This window comes from Drosophila albomicans, chromosome 3 (genome assembly GCF_009650485.2).
Source record: "Drosophila albomicans strain 15112-1751.03 chromosome 3, ASM965048v2, whole genome shotgun sequence".
Lineage (NCBI taxonomy): Eukaryota > Metazoa > Arthropoda > Insecta > Diptera > Drosophilidae > Drosophila > Drosophila albomicans.
In genome coordinates this window covers 30,815,083-30,834,850 of record NC_047629.2, presented here as the reverse complement: position 1 = coordinate 30,834,850, position 19,768 = coordinate 30,815,083, and the positions used below count along the sequence as shown (strand labels likewise).

The following is a 19,768-nucleotide window of genomic DNA, read 5'->3' as shown; positions in this document are numbered from 1 at the left end:
CTTTATATACTTTCTATATTTAATCTTTAACTGTTTTTCAGCCTCCAAGATGCTGATCTCGGCTTCCATTTGATAATCGATCGTCGCAAGGACAGATGGACATCGGTGAAGACAGCCTTGCAGCGCATATCGGTGATTAAATGATCCTTACTATTCTTGCTCAGCTTTTCTAACTGATATTTGCATTTGCAGATCTACTTCCCCGGCATTATCCATGTGGTCTATGTGCTGCGACCCTCGGGTCTCTTTCAGAAGGCCATTTCTGAGGTGAGCTCAAAGTTCTCGTCGAAGGATGAATATCGCTTCAGGCTGGTCATTTGCTCAGCGCTCTCCGATCTTCATGAATTTGTGGATGCCACACAACTGACTCCCGACATGGGTGGCTCTTTAATCTATTCGCATCACGAGTGGATTCAACAGCGCATCGTAAGCACTTCAATACATAAATGTATTTTCATTCACTAAAAGAATCTATTACTTGCAGTCACTTGAAAAGTTCTCCAGCCTGACGCATCAGGTCTCCGCTGAGTTGGATGTATTTATACAGGCCATTCATGACACGGAATTTCCCAATTCGGTGGAGGCAACCAGAAAACTACTGGAAGACCAGGGCGCCGACTATGCACGCCTAAAGGTTATCTTAGATTGAAGAATTTCTTAAAAGAAAAATACTAATTGAGTGTTATTTTCAGGACGAGATACTTGCTGCAGCCAGACATGGCGAGACGCTATTGAATAAAATCAAATCCAACGACGAGTTAAAAGAATTCTCCGAACGCACCGGCAATGTCAGCTCCATTGAGAGGTATATACACAGTTTGTACTCTGTACACTATACAACATAAGTTTGGTGTTTTTGAATTGCCCTGTTACCGTATTCTGCAGTATTTGGTTCGATCTTTTCTAACTCTCTTAACGCGTTTCTCTCTATTAACTTAACTAACTCCTCTTTTGATTAACTCTCGAAATTTATTCGCATTTGATTTCGTTTTTTATATAGCTCTGCACTGGTTATTATACTTGATAATTAACTCTAATAATAATATGTATATTTACCTATACTATATTGAAAATATTTTGAAAAACATTCATCAGCATATTTATAGACACATTGATTTCATTTCCTCCCATAGTTTGTTCTCATTCATGTGTCAATCGCATTTGTGTTCTTTTTAATGTAGTTTTCGAATTTGATAAAACTTACTAACAAAGTATAATAATGCAAATGTTTCAAAGTTTGTTAATCGTTAAATAATGAACTCTGTCTCATAAAATCAATTCTAATGAGGACCACCAATAAATAAGATATTTGCAGTTCTAATATTAAAAACATTACAGAAAGTAAATGTTATTTTAGAAATTTTTATTACAATTGAGTTTAGGACTTGTTAGTCTAGGAGCTATATAATTTGTATCCTAGCTGAACAAATAATACATGAGAAGTATGAAAATTAGATTATATTTATTAGATTAAGTTTGCCCTTCTATTAGTTATAGCTTCATTTATTCTTTTGGAATTTTTAGATTACTTGTATATTAAAAAAGATAATTTAAAAACTGGGTCTTGGAAAAATGAAAATTTAAAAGTTCTTTATTTGAATTTAGCAGATCAATGTGTTTAAGTTTGTGTTTCCTAGCTGGAAATATTTTCGAATCGATTTGTTTTACTAATTGCATGAAGATCAAATTTGAGCTTTAATTAAAAAAGAAAATGTCGCTTAATAATGGAGAATGCATGTATGTCTAATTGTTAAAAAGTCTGTCACAGACGATCCTAGTTTTAAATATGTTTATGGATATTGGCAACTGGATCCCAGACATCCACATATCCATGCAATCAAGCACAAGCACATTCAACAGTCACATTCACAGTCACAAAAATCACAGTTCACAATCACAGTCACGGCCACACGCATAGATCTACTTATTTAAGTGATGGGGGATATAGCTTTTAAGCCCATCTGAATGTCACTCATTTCACTCATTAAGCTGTTGTCTTGTTGTCTCTTGTCTTTTATCTTCCCTGTCGCGCGTGTTCTCGCCTTTGTCATTCGCGATGTTCCCCCAAAATATTTTCAAATCGATATCTCGTACTCTCTTAAAATACAATGAATCGAATTAAATGTTGATGTGTGCAGATCCAGTGCAGGGCAGCCAATACAACGCCAACAAATTATTTATCACCAACAATATAAGATTAAGCAACCCCAACATTATGATGATTGTCGCGATTACCGTAGACTGCTCGTCCAGCTGGAGGAAACGGAGCGTCGCTTCGACGAATTCTGGCGGACGCATCGCAATCGCCTGGAGCAGTGCCTCAGGCTACGCATGTTCGAGCAGGACTTTCGTGAGCTGCAGGTGAGTCTTGCCACTCGATGATTATTCATACAACTAGCTAATGCTTTAATTGCTTTCACAGAACATCTTTGATGGACATCTCAAGACCGTGGCCGATATGACAGAGATCGGAGAGAGCGTCGAACGGGTGGCGACGCTTATTCAGGACACAGAACAGTTTCGTGACCTCATCAAATTGGATGTGGAGCATGCCGAGACGGTCATTCAAACGGGTCAGCAGTTGGTTGGCTCTCGGGGTGTCTATCCTTGGGAGATCGTTCAGCCCAAGTGCGATGAACTGCAGCGAGTTTGTGACATAATCAACATGCGGCTGACGAAACGCCTGGAGATCTTGGCGAAGAACAGCGAACTTATGGAGAGAGTTGAAAAGGTGAGCAGTTTTTTATTAACTATTGTGTGACATTAGCTAATTTATTCTATCATGCTTTTAGGCTAATCAATGGTGTGCCAATGGTGTGGAGCTCTTGGCCTCCCAGAGAATCGAGAAGTGCTCAGTGTCAGCCGATCTTGCCGAGCAGAGTTTGCACGAAATCCAAGCGTTTATTGCGTCTGCTTCCGATTTTAAATTATCCACACCAAGTGAATTCAAGAAAATATTCTTAGAAAGCACTACTCCAGAAACCAAAGCACTTGTATCTCAGGTAAGTTCTCTCTTCTTATTAAAAAGAGTATTTTTCAAATACTATATACTACTGATGGAATATTGCCGAATAGTATTTTATACTAAATCAATCGCCACGCAAATGAGTTGATATTTTACAAATACAATATATTTCTTTCATAAATGAAAACCATACTCTTAAAAAATACTCATATGTGGTCAATTTAAAGGTGCACTTAAAAATTACAATTTCATTTTATTTCTACGGCAATGCACCTATTTATATCAAGTCATTTCGTCATTGTTTATAGTATTATTAAAATATTATTGGAATATTGCCTTAAATAGTAAAGTATTTTATACTAAATCATATCTGTTGATATTTTACAAATACAATCTACTTCTACCATAAATGAAAACTATATTATTTGAGGGTTTATTTAAAAGACAAAAATTTAATTTTTGTATATATTTATTTATTTCAACTTCGATAAACCTATGTATATAAAAATCATATTACATGGACTAAACATTTATACAATTGTTTGAAAATTATTGTTTAAGCCAAAGAGAAAATCGTTGTATTTTCTCAATAAACACTTATACAATTTCCTTTCTCTGGAGACAGAGAATTGATGCAAGCTCGGCTATTGACCCATGGAGTGGTGTCTATGTCGTCTTGTCAGCGTTTACCGCCGATGTCGATTGACCAGGTTGAAGAATTGGCGCTTGGAATTGTTGTGCATCGCAATGCAATGCAATGCGATGCAGTGCAATTGTGATATAATTCACAGACAGGTTCTTCTTGCAGAGTCTTCAAAGAAGTTGCTTCTGCAGTTTATCCATGTACGAGTACAGTTAGATAACAGCGCTGGGAAGGAAAGTGGGGCATTCTTTAATTTAACTGGCAGTGCAATGTGTATTTAAATGCTTAAAATTGCTATCAAATCAACCGGTTCATAACACTAGTGGGTTTTACTACTCATTAAAAAATACATGTAATTGATAAGAGTACTTGTTGTCCGAGACATTCAAAACCTGTACTTCCACAAAATCCTTTAACTTCCTGTACTTTGCTTAGCGGTTAAGTGGCTATAAGGTTTTAACTATCTACTCACTTGCCGTAATGAATACACTACAACTTATTCAGTTAATACAGCGATTATTCATACTTAAGTCCAACACTCATGTTGTGCTTTCATTTGCAAACATGTTCGATCGTTGGTTGCAACTTCAGCATCAACTCGAGCATCGAACTCAACATGTTTGATGGCTAGGTTCGATCTGCGTATAAGATGAAAGATTTTAAAAAGTGTATAACTAAAATTCAGATTAACGGCATTTCAGCTATTGATAAGAAATATTTAAATTCAAATAAAGGAAAATATGAGGTTTAAGCATAGCTTTAATTTGATACGTAGATCAATTCTCTTAATATTAATTAAATTTAGATCAATTTGTGTAAGAATATTTACCAAATTTTGAAACTATGATATGACTAAGTAGTTTCAGCCATTACCATATAATAAACATGATTTGAATAAACAAAAAGATGCTTAACCTACGTAAATAGAGCACGAACTTTGGGTCGTCACAGTTTTTGGGCCTCCAGAGGCCCATGCAACTACAAATTGATGACCCATTTTGCTAACCCCATTGCATTTCCAGTTTTTGGTTAGGTATTTATTCATTTTAAGCAATAAGTAAAAAGTTGTTCTGCTGAGCATTTCCCAAAATGGGTCAGCGAGACTCGTTTAGAAGTATGTTTTTTTTTTCTCCTCTTTTTGCGCTTAAGCATTTACATTTTTCTGGACAGATACAGTGGCTGCTTGAGCAGAAGATTATGTGAGTGTGAGTGCGAATGAGTGTATGAGTGCACTCGGACAATGATTCTGACACAATTCAGCCTTGTGGACCGCTTTCATTCCAGTCCAGTCGGCGGTCGTTTAACCAGTTGCCACACTGGACATCCTTGCGATTGCGTTTAATTGTTGACGATTAAAAGATTCTATCATAACATAGTTTGATAACCATTAACTTATGGCATGTGTCGATTGCTCAACCAGAGTTGCATCACGACACCATTTACCTAGCCTACTTTCCCTTGCTTTGAAACCAGATTTTGTCAAATTATGATGCATACATAAATCTGCGGTAGCTGGCAGAATGTCACGTACTATTATTATTCTGTTTCCTCTAAAAAACACAAAGAAAAGAAATTCCAGACCGGAAGGCCAAGCTGAGTCTCTTAAGTGAATACACCAATAATTGCTATTCATCCTCTGCCTTGGGCTTTTGCCTGTATTCCTTGTCTATTGCTATCAAAAGCGGAAAATCCATTCAAGATGCTCAGACGACTCAAGTCCCCGCCTTGAGTTCATTCACAGCGTAGGCGACGTCTCCTGCTAAGGTCAACGGAAGTTCAAGTCAGTCAACTGGTCGTGCATCTTGACAAGTGCTCAGTTGAGCGTGTTGCCATTGGCATTGCCAGAGTTGCCAACATTATAGAAAACGAATTTAAAAAAAAATACAAGATTTATTTTTATTATAGAAATTGTAATGTGTAAATAAAAATAAAAATAATATTATATTATATAATTTATTATAAAATTTTATTATAATAATTAAAATCCTTTCTATAATATTATATTATATAATTTATTATAAAATTTTATTATAATAATTAAAATCCTTTCTATAATATAACTAAATATTTTTATAATGATAAAATGTAATTATAAAATAATCATTTTACCATTTCAATTTTTATTTACACTTCAGAATTCATTATTTTTTTAATCGTTTATTTCAAGAAAAATATAACTTCCATCAAATCAATTTGTTTTGCTTCAACTATTTATATATTTACTTCAGTAATCCTTCTGCCATATTCAAGTATTCTCATTTATTTTTATATTTTGTATAATATTTAAATCTGATGCGACAACCCTGCAGAGTCAATGCATCGATTTATGGCCACGCTGATCGAATAAATAAATCTTTACAGCATTACAAAATATTTAGGCGTTTGGTTAGCTCATCACCAAATCGTCGATTACATTTTACGTGTATTATGCATTTGATAAACTGCACGTGTTGAGCATGGAGTTTTTCGCCGAAAACCCACATAACTGGTCAGCTGGCAAATCGACGATGCATGCCACAGCCCTGGCTGGCTGCTTGCCACACTCTGTGGCATGCTGAAGATGCGCCTGGCTGTTGACAATACACGAGTAGGTTCAAAGCGATGCTGCCTCGGCGAAAGCAAAAGTGAAAGCGACAATTGCGGCTGTGGCGGCAATGCTGTCGTCGACCATTACATAAAATGTCAAATGTCACGACATTGCCAAATGCCAAAGCGATATCCTCCAGGCGCAGTTCGATTACGCAATTTGCCAGTTATCGTTTAATCATAGGTATAACCTAAAGTTCAGGAAGCTTATTTAGCAAACATTTATGCATATGAAGTTTGACTCCGCAATTGACCTTTTTGCATAATTTTTCTCAAAACTTATTTTGAGAAGCATTTTTCACCGCATCTAAATAACTTTTTTTTAATCATCAAAAGAAATGTTGTGATAAAAGCAACAACAAATTGAGCGCAATTGACAAGTCAGCCACGCCTTTGGAGTTGTTGCACTTTCGTTGTGGCACAAATTCAATTGTTACTTGTATCTCAGTTGCTGTTGCTGTTGCTTTTGTTATTATTGTTGTGAGCCAGCTGCAAGCAAAACCTTACTTTTGTTTTCTACTCTTTTGGCCTTTTTTTGTTACCACGGCTCGGCTCAACAAATCACGGTGAAAACGCGTGCGAATGCCACTAAATTCTCCTACATAATTATACATTATACAGTTGCCTATTTTGCATCCACACTTGCGGTTGCCACTATTGCACCAGTGGCAATGTCGCACTTAAATGTGGCAAGGGGCAAGTGTAATTAGAGTTGGGTCATGATTTATCGATAAGCTTAAGCTGGCAATAATTGGAAGTTGAGGGACTTTAATAGTTCAATTAAGCTTAACTTTCAATCTAATATCAGCAAACATTCTCTAATATTTGTATAATCTAATCTAATACGTAGTAATCTGTTTAAATAGAGAAAACCAAATTGGATCTCACTCTTTTTTCTTCTTCTCTTTAAACATTGACACATATTCTTACTGTGTTTTACTTATAGGAAATAAGAAATCTACAGTCGAGTGTGTTATCTATTAAAAAAGAAGATTTTGGTATATTCATATACTATTCCACTTAAAATATACCAAAGGCAATAAGGCATTATAAAATGATTTCTCAAATAGCTTCTAAGAATTTAACCTGATCGCCACCAAAAATTTTCGAAAAGCATACTAATATTGGTTATTATTCTATATACCACGAATCGATTCTAAATTTAAAATTACGCTTGCCAGTAGATTTGTGGGCGCGGCAAATTCTAAAACAAACTTGAAAATAAAAACACAATAATAATAATAATAAGTGCCTTCGAAAATTATGGCTCTTTAAATTGTAGTCTCTGAGATCTAGTGACTCACACTTTATAACGCCGGGGTTGCCTCCTCATTTGTGCTATTTAATATTATAATTTAAAGTGTTTCACATCTGTTTGTTATAGGCGTAGCTACTTCCCTAGTTTGACATCTTGCCACTTTCTCTTTATTCTAAGAACTTGCTTCTTTTTCTAGTCAACAATGCTGTAAAAAATGACGAAATGTAACTCATTGAAGTGTACCGATAAATCTGCTCTTTATGTGAAGTAGCTAACAATAGAGAGCTTACAATTCCAATCGATACAATAATATTGAACCACTTTCGAAAGTGCCGAGAACTCTTGAGCCAGCTTCTTATTGTGCCATTTACTGCTTAAATGAGAGTCACCTGAATACTACATTCATTGACAACTATAGTGAACTGTATTTCTGATCCATATTCATTCATAACTAATTTGAACTCTATTCGATTGCTCTTTTCAGGTATTGCAGCGCATCGACGATGTGTCGCTAATGTGCGACAAGCGCATTGCGAGTCTCAAGAAGTTGGCACTGAAACCACCGCGTCCTGTGCAACAGGTTACACCCGAGCCCGCTGTGCCCCTGCAACCCCCGGGCGGAGCGCCCCACCTCCTACGTCGTAAACAAATAAAGGTGAGTGTCCATTTGACATAGTCATTGCCAGCTCCCAGTTGCTGCTGCGGCTTATTAAGTTGCTCGCTGAATATGCAATGCGTTTGCAACTCGCAACTCGCAGTCGCATTTGCATTTGCATTTCTCGAGGAGATTCCTAATTAAACAATGACACCGCCACCGCTGGCTTGGCTTACAAATTTCTTTTTTGTTGGATTTAGATTTGTGGTTGTACACAAATTTCAAGTTCATTGTGCAAAATTCACACGTTGCTCTTTTTTCTGTTCATCTGGCCAACTGCGAAGACGACGGCGACGGCGACTGCGACTGAGGCCAATTGTATTTGGCCGCTGGGCTAAACAAAGCCTAAACCGAGCGTCGCTTTACTTTGCCATGATAAGACAAATGCTGGAGCCAAGCCACAAGTTTCACTTTTTCCGACTGCGTAAATCATAGATTACGGCTAAGGCGAAGACAACGCCGACCCATAGCTGCGGGCAAGCTCTGCAGGTTGTACTTGTGTGGAGTCAAAGGAGGGAGGGGAAAAGGGAAGAAGGAAACGCGTCTGTCCCATTAAAAGTCGAATGCTTGACCATCAGCAAAACAAAATTTCATAATTACCTTCTCCGAGTCGCACAATTGTGCAGCACTCAGTCAGTTAGTCAGTCAGTCAGTCATTCAGTCTGCTCATAATTGAGTTGAACCCTCGGTGCCATTTACCATTAGGTTTATTTAATGACCGACAAGAAACAAAACATTTACGCTCAACCATTAACAGACTGTTTCCATTTAGACGACTTGCAACTGCTTAGGCCAAATACCAAAATAATGTCCGTTTTGGCCAAAACGATTCCCTCTTCCAATTATTATATCTTAAATCATTAGCTTAAGTTAATATCTTCAGATATGTTTAGTAGATAGAAAAACGTGTAGATACATTAGACACAGATTTAAAATATAAAATTATATTTACTGAAATTGATAAATTACATAATTATTAAAACTTTAGAGAATAATAGAGCTACGAATTGAGTTTAGAACTATTAAAAATATAAATCGAATCCAATATTAACTCCTGGGGAAAACCCAGGATAACTCAGTCAGATTAGATGAAAGGTTAAGGTTAGTTAAATTTTTTTTTTTTTTAGATTTGCCCCCGTCTTAGTTAAAAGTTGTTTTCAGTTATTATAACCCAAATATTATAAAATGAGGCTGTATTAATAAATGATGCTTCTCCATCGAGAGCACAGTGGAATCTGTTGAAAATGTATACCAAAGATATCTACTTAATTTAATCAACATAAAAGTAAAAAGATTGATTCATAACTATCTGATCAGTATTGCTTGGTGGATACATGAATAATTATCAGTATTACTAAATTAATCACCAAGTATTTAGAGAACTGTTAGAAACACGCATCGCATTAGAAGACCTTTCCATACAAATTGCTTACAGTTAGCCAGCAACTGCTTTAGTCTACCATAAGAGCGGAGGAAAAACAGTTCCTCAGCCAAAGGTTGAAGTGGCAAATTAACATTTCCGTTTGGTCAGTTGTGCAGCGGGAAAAACGCTTTTCAATTTCGCATTGCAAATGAGGCAATTTGCATTCTACTTGCAAATTATGCTTTTGCTGAATTACGGTTAACTCGTGCAGTTTTTCCTCCCGTTTATCTTTCATTTTCAATCATTTTCCGATCTTGGCACGTGCCCTGCAATTGCAATTGCAAGTAGACAAGAAAATAAAGTTAGCATGATTACTATTCAAATGCATTCGTTTGTTCGATGGCTTTCTAGGTGAAATGTCATTCAAAATCTAACAATACGTGTGCCATATATGACTATATTTGATTATATATTCAAACAAGTTAATAAACATTTCAATTTAAACCGATGGCTTAAGATGAACTGTACATAATCTTGCATATTCGTATCACATTTTTATCATGTATTTAAAAAAGGTCGAAAAGAATGTGAGACAACTATTTAGTGTAAATTATTTCGTAATTATAATTGTTGTTATATTGGTTTGCATAGAAATTAAAACTTGTGGATGCTCAACACATATTTTAGAATAGTTTTCTCAAAAACATTTGGTTCTTTGAATAGCTACATTCAAATTATTATTATAGATAAAATGGATGGTTTTTAATTGGTTAAGAATATTTCTTGGCATTTGTCAACTTCAAATTGCATTTAAGTACTACATTTTTACTCTTTTTTAGTGCTTTAAAAGTATACTATTCTAATAAAAATAGAAGTATGATATTTTAAACTACTATACTAAATTACTTATTGCAGTACACTTATTATTAGTGTGCTAGTATACTGAAAAATAATATCTTTTCATCCATACATTGTAGTATTTATGCAAATGTATTCGTTTAATTCGTTCGTTTATTTGCTAAACTCATTAGTTTGATGGCCATTGGAAATACATTCGCATTGCTTTGATTTTTTTGTCTTCCATCTGCAGAATTAAGGCTAATACTTGAGATGTACGCAAGAAAAGATACTTTCTAATGCGATCGAGTTCATTTACTGCAATCTGTCTGCCAATTTTCAGCAATGTTTTTTGCTCAACTGATTACTATTTCGTATGCAGAGTGTGTTTTTTGTTTGCAGATCTTCTTCTGCTGCAGTTGCTGCAGTTCTTCAGCTGTGTCTCTCTCTGGATGATTGATGGCTGCTGTTTTGTGTTTGGTGTCGAGCTATTGTCTGTGCAGGTTTTTGTTAGCGTCACAGAAACAGAAATATGTTATGGCCAAAGCAGTTCTTTTGGCTTGTGTATGATGGCTTCGTACTTTTGCACAATTCCAGCTGACATTCCTAATGTCTATCGATTGCAACAACAGCTGTGTTAGTGTTTCGTTTGTTTTCTGTCGATTTCTCCATGCACAGGTGTCCATTGAGCAATCATACACCAAAAAAGAAAAAACAACAACAACAATCGAAAGTCTTGACGCGTGTCGCAGTTCATTTCATTAGTTTTCATCAATTGAAAAAAAAGGGCGAAGAAGCAGCTCCCTCTTCCCAGTCTCTGTCTGGATGGGGTTTATCTCCGTCGGTCGATTGTCCCTCGATTTTCTCTGTCTGGCAGCGTAGAGAGTATCTGTGGAACTGTCTTTATGTGATTGTTGCATTCACAGCTTTTCCATAATTAAATAATTAATCGTCATTTTATTAGGCTTGCTAATGCTAAGCTATGCGCTCTTTCACTTTCACATTTGTACAGCGCGGCGTATGCGCGATATTAAAAATTATAATACGCGACGTCAATTGAATGTGTCGCTGTTTGCTGTCATTTTTTTCGGTATCGTTATTATTGTTATTGTTGTTGTGCGCACACACAACACGTAAACAATTTCCATTGTTGATGCTCTCAGACGCTACGCAACCGAGGTTAAGTAAGTGCAGCAACCGGAGACATTACGTACTTGTGGCACGTATCTCAGGGATACCAAATATGGCTCAAGATACTTTTTCAACTCCCTTGAACTGAGCAACACTGTAGCCTAAAGACTTATTTGCTAAACGCAGAGAATAATTACAATTTAAAGATTCGTACAAAATACTTTAATTTACTATTAAAAACATTTCATATAATTGATATTTTAGCCACTGCTGAAGGTTTGACAATTAGTTTTACTGCAAAGCAAAGACTTTAATGAGTTTTTGAACAATTTAAAGAATAGTTTTATACTAACAATTTGGCAGTATTCCTCGCACTCGTTTTTGTTATAGAAACGATTATTATTGCCACCGCAGCCGGAGTAAATGAATCGTTCACAGCGTCTTAGTTTGGAGACATAATGCCATTGGCGAAGTTTTGAATTACAAGTGCCATATCTTGGGGGTGCAGTGCAAACGCCTGAAAGGATAACAACGATAAAGTAAACTTTCCCAACACTTTTAATCCGAGTCAGTTCTAACTCATGCGATGTATTATATCCTCGACAGTCCAAGCTGAGTTCAGAGACAGGCTCAACAACAGTATCAGACAGAAGAAATACAGCATATTGTTCTTCATGATTTTAGGGAAAAGCTTAAGGAAGAGTTGCAAACTTAAAACTGAATGTACTTAATGAAAAACAGACGTGTTTTATAGGAAAATCGATTTAAAAGAACACAAAAGCTTATCACAACTTTACAGGCTGAACTTAAAGGAAAAATTAAACGAGATTGATAGACTATGTTGTACCCTTGCATTTTATACTTCAAAATGAAATGGAAATGAATAATAAATTGTTAAAGACTATTAAATCAGTATGATATTAAAAGACTATCAGATCATCTTTATTAGAGCTTAAGCTACTTATTTATACGTACATACGTACGCCTTAACAATCCCAAACTAACCCATTTGAGCAAATAAATATAGGGTATAACAGCTGTTAAATGCTTTACTTTAAATCAGTTGTTAAAATACTTGAAAGATAACGTCCCAGACTTCTAGGCTGGCTTGATAAATACACATACAATGTATGTGATTTATTCATGTGTGATTTATTCATCAGTGTTGAGTGCTCAGTGTCAATTGTGAGTGCATTTCACTTTCACTGCGAGTAGTTTGTAGCTGTTGTGAGTAGTTGTGGCAAATCGAAAAACCGAATTCAAATCCAAATCTCTGCGAGACATTGACAAGTTTCTAAAAGCGACAAGCAATAACAAAAAAGTGCAACACGTTGTGCATGTCAATCAAGATGATGGCCAAAAAAAACACACAGCACTGCCGAAAGCCAAGTTAGCAGGCGAGCTAATTGGTCAGCAAAGCCAGCTACTGGACAGCCCCGCCCGCAGTGTCTTCAATGGATCGTGCAATCGCTCAAGAATTTCACTCGACCAAAGAGCTGACGGCACGTTGTGTGCGGGCCAAAACACGACATGGACATCGACATGTCAATGGCAAAAACTGTGACTGTGGCTGCCTTTAGGCCGGGTCGGGCCAGCAATGTGTGAGCCATTCGCAAATGTATCTGCGAGATACGCAATGTATCTGGCGTTGCCTAATTGCAAACACGTACGTAACTGCGAGATACTTTGCAGCATGAGAACTTTCACAGCACTTCCGGATACAGAGCTACCTGACTCCAGTCACAGATCTCGCAGTCTCGCTGGCCCTTTGATCATGCGCGTTGTCTCGGTGAAATTGTCATAAAAACTGCGTATGTGATATATACCTGATAAACGCAGGGAAGAAGGGTATACAAACGAAGTGGCAAGCAAAAGATAAACAAACTTTTATTATCATGAAGAACCGAAGTAAAATAGCAATGTTCATGAAAGCGCCAAGATCTTTGAAAGTATAGAAACTATCGCAAACAAATTTTGTACCGAAGTGTAAAAAATATTAAAGTTTTGTTGTTAGAAATTAACCTTCTTTTTTAAACTGTACACATAACTTGAATGGCCAATGGTGGAAAGCAACATAAACTACAAAATGTGTAGAGCTTGATTGGAATGAATATCGTATATCCGTTAACTATATTAACGCCTAAATCTAAGAAACTATAAAATCTTTCAGTACTAAATATGATAGAAATATTCCTGTGTGAATGCTATCAAATTTGGTATAGAATTTAGACCTGTCTTCAAAAACTAAAGTTGACAGCAATAAGTGCAAGGTACATATATTTGTCTAATTTCCTATTATAACTAGATATAGCAGATTGCTAGATTGGTCTATGCTCTAAGTAAAGCTATCAGGTATCTCTAAGTTGATCACTTTCGTGTTTATCGTTTTCCTACTGGTTTTTTATGTTTGCGATGAGCTACTCAAAGATGCAAATACTCGTGCTGGCTGTGAAATCCGTTAATAGCTCAAGATGTTGCGCAAAAAACCGATTCGGCAATAAGTGCGCAGATGTGCTAAGAATCGCATAATGTGTTTACAAAGAGTTCACAGCCGTCTGGCCTTTGAACTTGTGGGTCAGCAATTCGGTCAAAAAGACGATAAGCGCCACAGTTATGCCCAAAACCCAGACGAGCAGAATGCCAGCGAAATTGGACATGCCCAGGGTGACGGGTTCGATGTTAATGTCATCTTGACCCTCGACACCTGGCATTGTGCTCTCCACCTGCTGTTGCAGTTGCACGTTCAGATTGTCGGCGACCACGCGATATTCCCAGTACTTGTCGAAGCCACCAGAGTGCCAGCGATAAATTAAATCGTTGAAGCGTTCGAGCAGCGGCCAAAGACGTGGCACAAATGCCACTGTGTATTGATAGTAGAGATCCTCCCGCATGATGACCAGCTGATCGATGGCCTCGCCGGTCAGATAGTCGGCAATGGCAAAGTGTCCTAGAAAAACGAGAAAAGACATATATTAGGGAAGAGTGGGTAGGAATTTCAAGACTCACCAAATGGTAATCGTTCCACAGTGAACCCCATGCGTCCAGTTTTAGCCATGCTCAGCAGCTGCTCATCGCTGTAGATGTGAAAGTTTATTAAAAGTTCCTGCACCAGTGGCTGTGTGAAAAGAAAAGGGTTTTAAATTACTCACTAAGAAATCAAACCCATATTTTGTAAGGGAAGTTAAAAACTATCGATTGCAATAACGAAGTTTAAACGCAATCGATGGTAGCGATTTACTATCGATAGTATTGCGATAGTTCATGTCATTTTTTGGATGGAAGTTCGAGCAAGGTTTTTAAAGATACGAAAATATAATATATGGATTAAAAATAATGAAAATACGTGAAAACTATTAATTCGAATGCCACAAATTGATAGTTTTTAATCGATACTTATACAGTTTTTTCTATGAAATCAAAGCAAACTCAAATTATTGTAAACTTTTGATGAAAATGAGTTACGGAGATTTCTCAGCTCTTAAAATATATATTTCACGCCACTCACATCATCAGAGCCGCGTATCGCCGATACCCAAGCCTCTGAGTTGGCTGCCCACTGCAGTCGATGGCTGCGCATGCGTTGCATGGTGTCCGCTGCCTCGCCGAGACTTGGGATGGTCAGAATGCTGGCCAAGCCACCGCCATAGATGCTCGTGATGATGATGTCGTTGAGGAAGCAGGCAAAGAGCAGCACACGCACAGTCACCGATTGCACATTGCTGTTCCCTGACTGCGAGATGAACAGCTTGAAGGTGGTCACCACACCAAAGATCCAGCTGCTCCACCAAGCATTTCCACTGTCTAACGGTTCATCATAGAGCTGCAATTCACTGCGATGCCCGAGCACGAGGCCAACTGTCTCGATGCCCAGGCAGAGTAGTACAGCGGCCCACAAGGTGCCCTGAAATGGTTGCAGTGGCAAATACCAGCTGGCCAAACGATGTGGCGCTGGTACCAAGCATGTGATGCCCGAACGCACCAGATACATGGACATGTCCAGATAGGTGTAATCATCGTACCATGAGTACATGGCACCAATGCAAACTTCCGCCTTGTGCTGCACAATCATGCCCATGGCGCCGTCTCCTGACGTATTCGGGTAGATGGTGCCCCAGTCGTAGGCGTCAGCTAAAAGAAAGAATTAGGTTAAATAATATATTAGCTTGGCTGTAGTGAATAACATATAATATTTTAAATAGTTCCCAAAAACTGCATTAGAATTGGCTAACAAGTTTAGTAGATCTTTATCAAATAAATAGATTACTGAAATTCTATCTGTGAGAAATTCTGCATATAATCGGGAAACAATTTTATGGATTCAATAAAGTAAGGAAAAAAATACTTGGACTAAATCAATAGCGTGCTGAATAATATTACTTTTTAATCAATACCGTTTCGGCCAGTCTCTTTTTAGAACGATTCATTCTTAAGTTTTCGTACGAATCGCTTCTTCTAATAAAGCGGTCTTTATCAATTTGAAAATCAGAACAAACTTCGTATATGAAAAATTATATATTTTAAACTTAGATTTCTTTCTCGTTGAATTCAAGAACAAAAGTAATTGATGTTTCTTTCAGTGTATTCATACTAGTAGCTTACTATTTCCCCACTCACATGTATCGATCTGCACAGTGCAATTAAACTGCTCGCAGAAGCTGAGCACCACGCGCATTTCGGTGCCATCGATGTAAACTTTAGGATGATCCAACTGTCCCACATCCCGTGAATTGCTGCGGCTCTCCAACTGCTTGATAACCGTATACGGTCTGTAGTCGAAGCCAGCGACGATCACTTCACGTCCCTGCAGATCGCTCAGCTTGTCGGGAAAGAGGCAATTGTTGAGACGAAAGTGCTGCTCACTGGCATCATAGACATCCAGCAAAAGAAGCTGAGCTGGTTGCTCTGCTCTTGGTCCCACGTACTTGTTTGTCTTCAGCTCAAACGTTGAGTTATTCGGTGAATCACGCACAACAAACAGTATGTTGGGTTGATCTAAGAAGTTGGCAAAAAGAAATTCGAAACTAAACTCAAATTGAACAACTAGACAGCTTTTCAACCATTAACTTGTTAACTTTTGTCGAAGTAAAGTGACTTTATCTTCACTTACCCTCGAAAAAATACCCTTCACAACAAAACTTATCCAATTCGTCAACCCCAAGAGCAAACACAAATTTGTTGTACAAACTGCGCCAAATAGAATACGTTGATGCCTTTAAAAAGACGTCGACAAAGCGAGGAATATGTTCTCCAAACACAAGAAAACTCTGTTGAGATGGAAGAAGTATTAAACTGATTAATCAGTAGAGAGCCTCTTAAATTACCTCGCAGTGGGAAGTCTCTATTGAAATGGTCAGCTTGAGTAAGAAGTCATCATAAGGTAGCTCGTTAAGTTTTAACTCCTGTTCCTTAACTCTCGCATCCACCACGTTATCCACAAAGTTGTCAGCCAATGTGTTCAGATTAATAACCACAAAACTCGAGTAATTCTCAACTGACTTTGACAATTGCCAATCGTAGTCGCCATGCTCCAATATGCAAACTGTGCTGCCATTTAGGTATCTTTCAACTAAGGTAATAATCAGGGATTTTAAAAAAAAGTTAAGATTATACCAGCTTACTTATGATATTCAAAATAAGCGACCAGCTCCTGTCAATGAACAACATTTTCAGCTGTTGGTTCTGCTTCGACTGAATAGCTAACACTCATTGGGTATTCGCTTAGCATTCACTACTAAACTGTTTGTTCTTCTGCCACAAATTAAGCAATTGGCCAATTCGAATTTAAACTGTTTATTTAGTACTCACCAATTCAATGAATTTTTGTGTAACCAAATGTTAACTGTTGTCTTCCTTAATGCCTTTCCTGAATTTCCCTCACTTGCACACGCCATAAAATTTTCGAATTACTGAAAATGATAGTTAATAACAAAGAAAAATAAATACTATGAATGTAGTTTAACAATCTTAACTATTTAATAAAAGATCAAAAAATCCATTGAAATTTTAATCTTAATCTGCAGTTCCTTCTGTATTGAAGCCACTACAATGATTAATGAATTTACCATTTTTATCTGATATGAAGTGAAAAGCGAATACATTCCCATTAATATCAATTCGACTGGTTGTTCAATTAGATTTCAATAAATACAGCACCGCAGCAAATTAGATTTGCTCGAGAAAGCATCGTGTTGATAACCATTAGTTGTTGAGCCCTTCGTTTAACCAATTACAAAATACCTATGAGTACGATTACGAAGTTTAAGAGTCTGGGATGTTAACGCGAAATTGAAGTAAAGCGGAAATTAATAAAAAAAAGATACAAACGAAAGTGCAAAACAAGCAGCAGAAGAAGCTAAAGTTAAAGTTGAAGTGTAGCTAGAGCTGGTAAAAATCGTGTAAAATAAAATTAAAAATTAATTCTTCCAAGAGTGTATTAAAAATGAAATAAAAACAAACTAACTATATTTTATTAGTGGGTCTTTGAGCTTGTCCAAGACATGTCTTTCATTAATATCATAAGTTAATATAATACTAGGGTCTAAATATTTATATATAGTATGTACATTAAGGGCTGCCAAGTTTATAAAGCTCATGTAGTCTGCAGTTGCGCCCCAATCTGCTCGATTCGTTTGGAATATGATGATCCAGGTAGTCAAGGCTATTAACCAGAGAACGGTTCCAATCGCCGAGTATATAACATAGCGCTTTATTTGACTCTGCTCGGGATATGGAGGTTTACGGAAAGCTTCATCGAAGAACCAGCAAACATTTATGGCCCAAACGAACGGCAGGAAGGCAAAGCCATTCATTAAGTAGGTGCGACATAATTGTAGTTTCCGTGGGTTTGGTGCTTTTGAGATGTCCATTTTTGTTTGCCCTTCTTCTAATTGTTTATACTCTGTGTGGGCGTCTTTACTAAGTTATTTTCACTATAATAGAGTGAAACTGGCAGAGTATTACTTTTTCTTAACTATTACTTTTTTGTTTTCATGTCCAGTCAGTTTTGTAGAGGAATGAAAATAAAAGTATTTCAATCTACAGCGATAGTTTTCACTCTCATCTCTATGAAAAACCAACGAAATGAAAGAAATTTTAATTGATTTCAAATGAGAAACTAAATGCGATAATATTGATGCTGAGCTACATCTCCACTTCTTCACGTAAAATGAGTTAAAAAAATGAGGGGAAATGCGACTGTTGTAAAGCCCTCTTTGTACCAAGGGTCACTGTCTACACTATCCACACTTTCTACAATTTTAAATGTTATTTTATCCAGCGAGCAATCTATAAGCGAATCACAGCTTCAAACTTTTTCTTTCAATTGTTGTAACAAACCATTTTTTTTGTTTTTTTGTTTTTGTGTAATCTTAAAGTGCGTTTACCCAGCGCGTTTGTGGAATGAGAGCCTCTAGCTTTATTTTGTATTCGTTTCACTTGAGTACAACACCTGTTGGCAGTGTTTAACTATCCTGAAATATTTAAATTTGTATTCACGCAAAGAAAATTTGTTGCTACACACGCTACATAGATGACAGCAGTTGACGTGACAAAAAAAATACTTCATGCAGAGTAAAATTAAATATAAACATGGAGAGGGAAGTTGACAAACAAATGTGCAAGCAAACTTTTCAGCAATTGGATATAATCTTTATTTCTTGAAGTCAACTTAAAACAAAATTTATTAAAGCGAAGCTGAAGTCAACTTAAACAAAAATTATTTAAGCGAAGCTGAAGCTGAAGTTAACTTAAACAAAAATAATTTAAACGAAGCTGAAAGAATAGATCACAAAAATTGTGTAAATTGTATTCTCTCAACACTCTCATCAATCTATGCGTCAATCATTTCAACAAATATATTGAATATTTTGAAAATACAAATTCCACAATGTTTTGTCTCCCATTATTCAGCAATTTCTTTAGTGTATGAGCAACTTCGGCTACAAGTTTGATTTCCATTTCGGGTCGTGTATGTATCGACCCATTTGTTGTGCTTATTGTATTAGACATTGTGCAAAAGACTATTGTATTATAGCTTTTCTTCAATGAATAAAAAAAAGAAATAACCAAAGCCCAAACTCGTACAAAAGATTGTCAAAGTTGTCTTTGCGTTGACCAACTTTAGTTGGCACTAAACAGAAGCTGACACCAATTGTTTGGTTCCCAGCCAAATAAAAAATCAAATATATATATGAAATTCGGAATTGGCTAATCTAAACACTTTATTGGTGATTGCGGCCTGAAGCTTTCTTCGGCCAATTTCTGAGCCGAATAACTTGGCCATAAGTCAAAACGATTAAATTGAAGTGCTTTGGCCATTGAGCAGTCATAAA

The 19,768-nt window shown here is 36.7% G+C and overlaps 4 protein-coding genes across 12 annotated transcripts in view; 1 reads left to right on the top strand and 3 right to left on the bottom strand.

The window, feature by feature from the left end:
• LOC117571825 (guanine nucleotide exchange factor DBS) overlaps positions 1-19,768 on the top strand; it is a 41,858-nt gene that overhangs the window by 7,961 nt on the left and 14,129 nt on the right. For 8 of the 9 annotated variants that reach the window (XM_052003940.1, XM_052003936.1, XM_052003944.1 and 5 more), the window contains exons 3-10: positions 42-132; positions 193-426; positions 485-634; positions 693-805; positions 2,139-2,361; positions 2,423-2,731; positions 2,793-3,002; positions 7,937-8,107. In XM_052003940.1, coding sequence (XP_051859900.1) covers positions 42-132; positions 193-426; positions 485-634; positions 693-805; positions 2,139-2,361; positions 2,423-2,731; positions 2,793-3,002; positions 7,937-8,107 — 1,501 coding nt within the window. The remainder of the gene's footprint in view (positions 1-41; positions 133-192; positions 427-484; positions 635-692; positions 806-2,138; positions 2,362-2,422; positions 2,732-2,792; positions 3,003-7,936; positions 8,108-19,768) is intronic. The other variant, XM_034254195.2, reaches the window with a different exon arrangement.
• Positions 11,645-12,168, bottom strand: LOC117571831 (kunitz-like toxin PcKuz2). Its single transcript, XM_034254210.2, has 3 exons — positions 12,018-12,168; positions 11,792-11,955; positions 11,645-11,732 (listed from the first exon to the last, which is right to left on the bottom strand). Exons 1-3 carry the CDS (start codon positions 12,112-12,114, stop codon positions 11,730-11,732), a joined length of 264 nt encoding a protein of 87 aa, XP_034110101.2. The 5' UTR covers positions 12,115-12,168; the 3' UTR covers positions 11,645-11,729.
• LOC117571215 (uncharacterized) lies at positions 13,636-17,289 on the bottom strand. The gene is made up of 8 exons (XM_052003949.1): positions 17,244-17,289; positions 17,057-17,183; positions 16,760-17,004; positions 16,546-16,702; positions 16,053-16,430; positions 14,944-15,566; positions 14,445-14,553; positions 13,636-14,385 (listed from the first exon to the last, which is right to left on the bottom strand). Exons 2-8 carry the CDS (start codon positions 17,100-17,102, stop codon positions 13,973-13,975), a joined length of 1,971 nt encoding a protein of 656 aa, XP_051859909.1. The 5' UTR covers positions 17,103-17,183; positions 17,244-17,289; the 3' UTR covers positions 13,636-13,972.
• LOC117571829 (gamma-secretase subunit pen-2-like) lies at positions 17,894-18,444 on the bottom strand. The gene has a single exon (XM_034254208.2). The coding sequence runs from the start codon at positions 18,302-18,304 to the stop codon at positions 17,894-17,896; it is 411 nt and encodes a 136-aa protein (XP_034110099.1). The 5' UTR covers positions 18,305-18,444.

Excerpts from the sequence above, each read along its gene's own strand:
- LOC117571215 (XM_052003949.1), bottom strand. The coding sequence starts at position 17,102 with ATGTTGTTCATTGACAGGAGCTGGTCGCTTATTTTGAATATCATAA. Across the intron at positions 16,703-16,759 it reads TAGAGACTTCCCACTGCGAG|AGTTTTCTTGTGTTTGGAGA; the intron begins GTAATTTAAGAG and ends CCATCTCAACAG. Across the intron at positions 15,567-16,052 it reads CACTGTGCAGATCGATACAT|CTGACGCCTACGACTGGGGC; the intron begins GTGAGTGGGGAA and ends TCTTTCTTTTAG.
- LOC117571831 (XM_034254210.2), bottom strand. The coding sequence starts at position 12,114 with ATGAAGAACAATATGCTGTATTTCTTCTGTCTGATACTGTTGTTGAGC. Across the intron at positions 11,956-12,017 it reads GGATATAATACATCGCATGA|GCGTTTGCACTGCACCCCCA; the intron begins GTTAGAACTGAC and ends TTATCCTTTCAG.
- LOC117571829 (XM_034254208.2), bottom strand. The coding sequence starts at position 18,304 with ATGGACATCTCAAAAGCACCAAACCCACGGAAACTACAATTATGTCGC.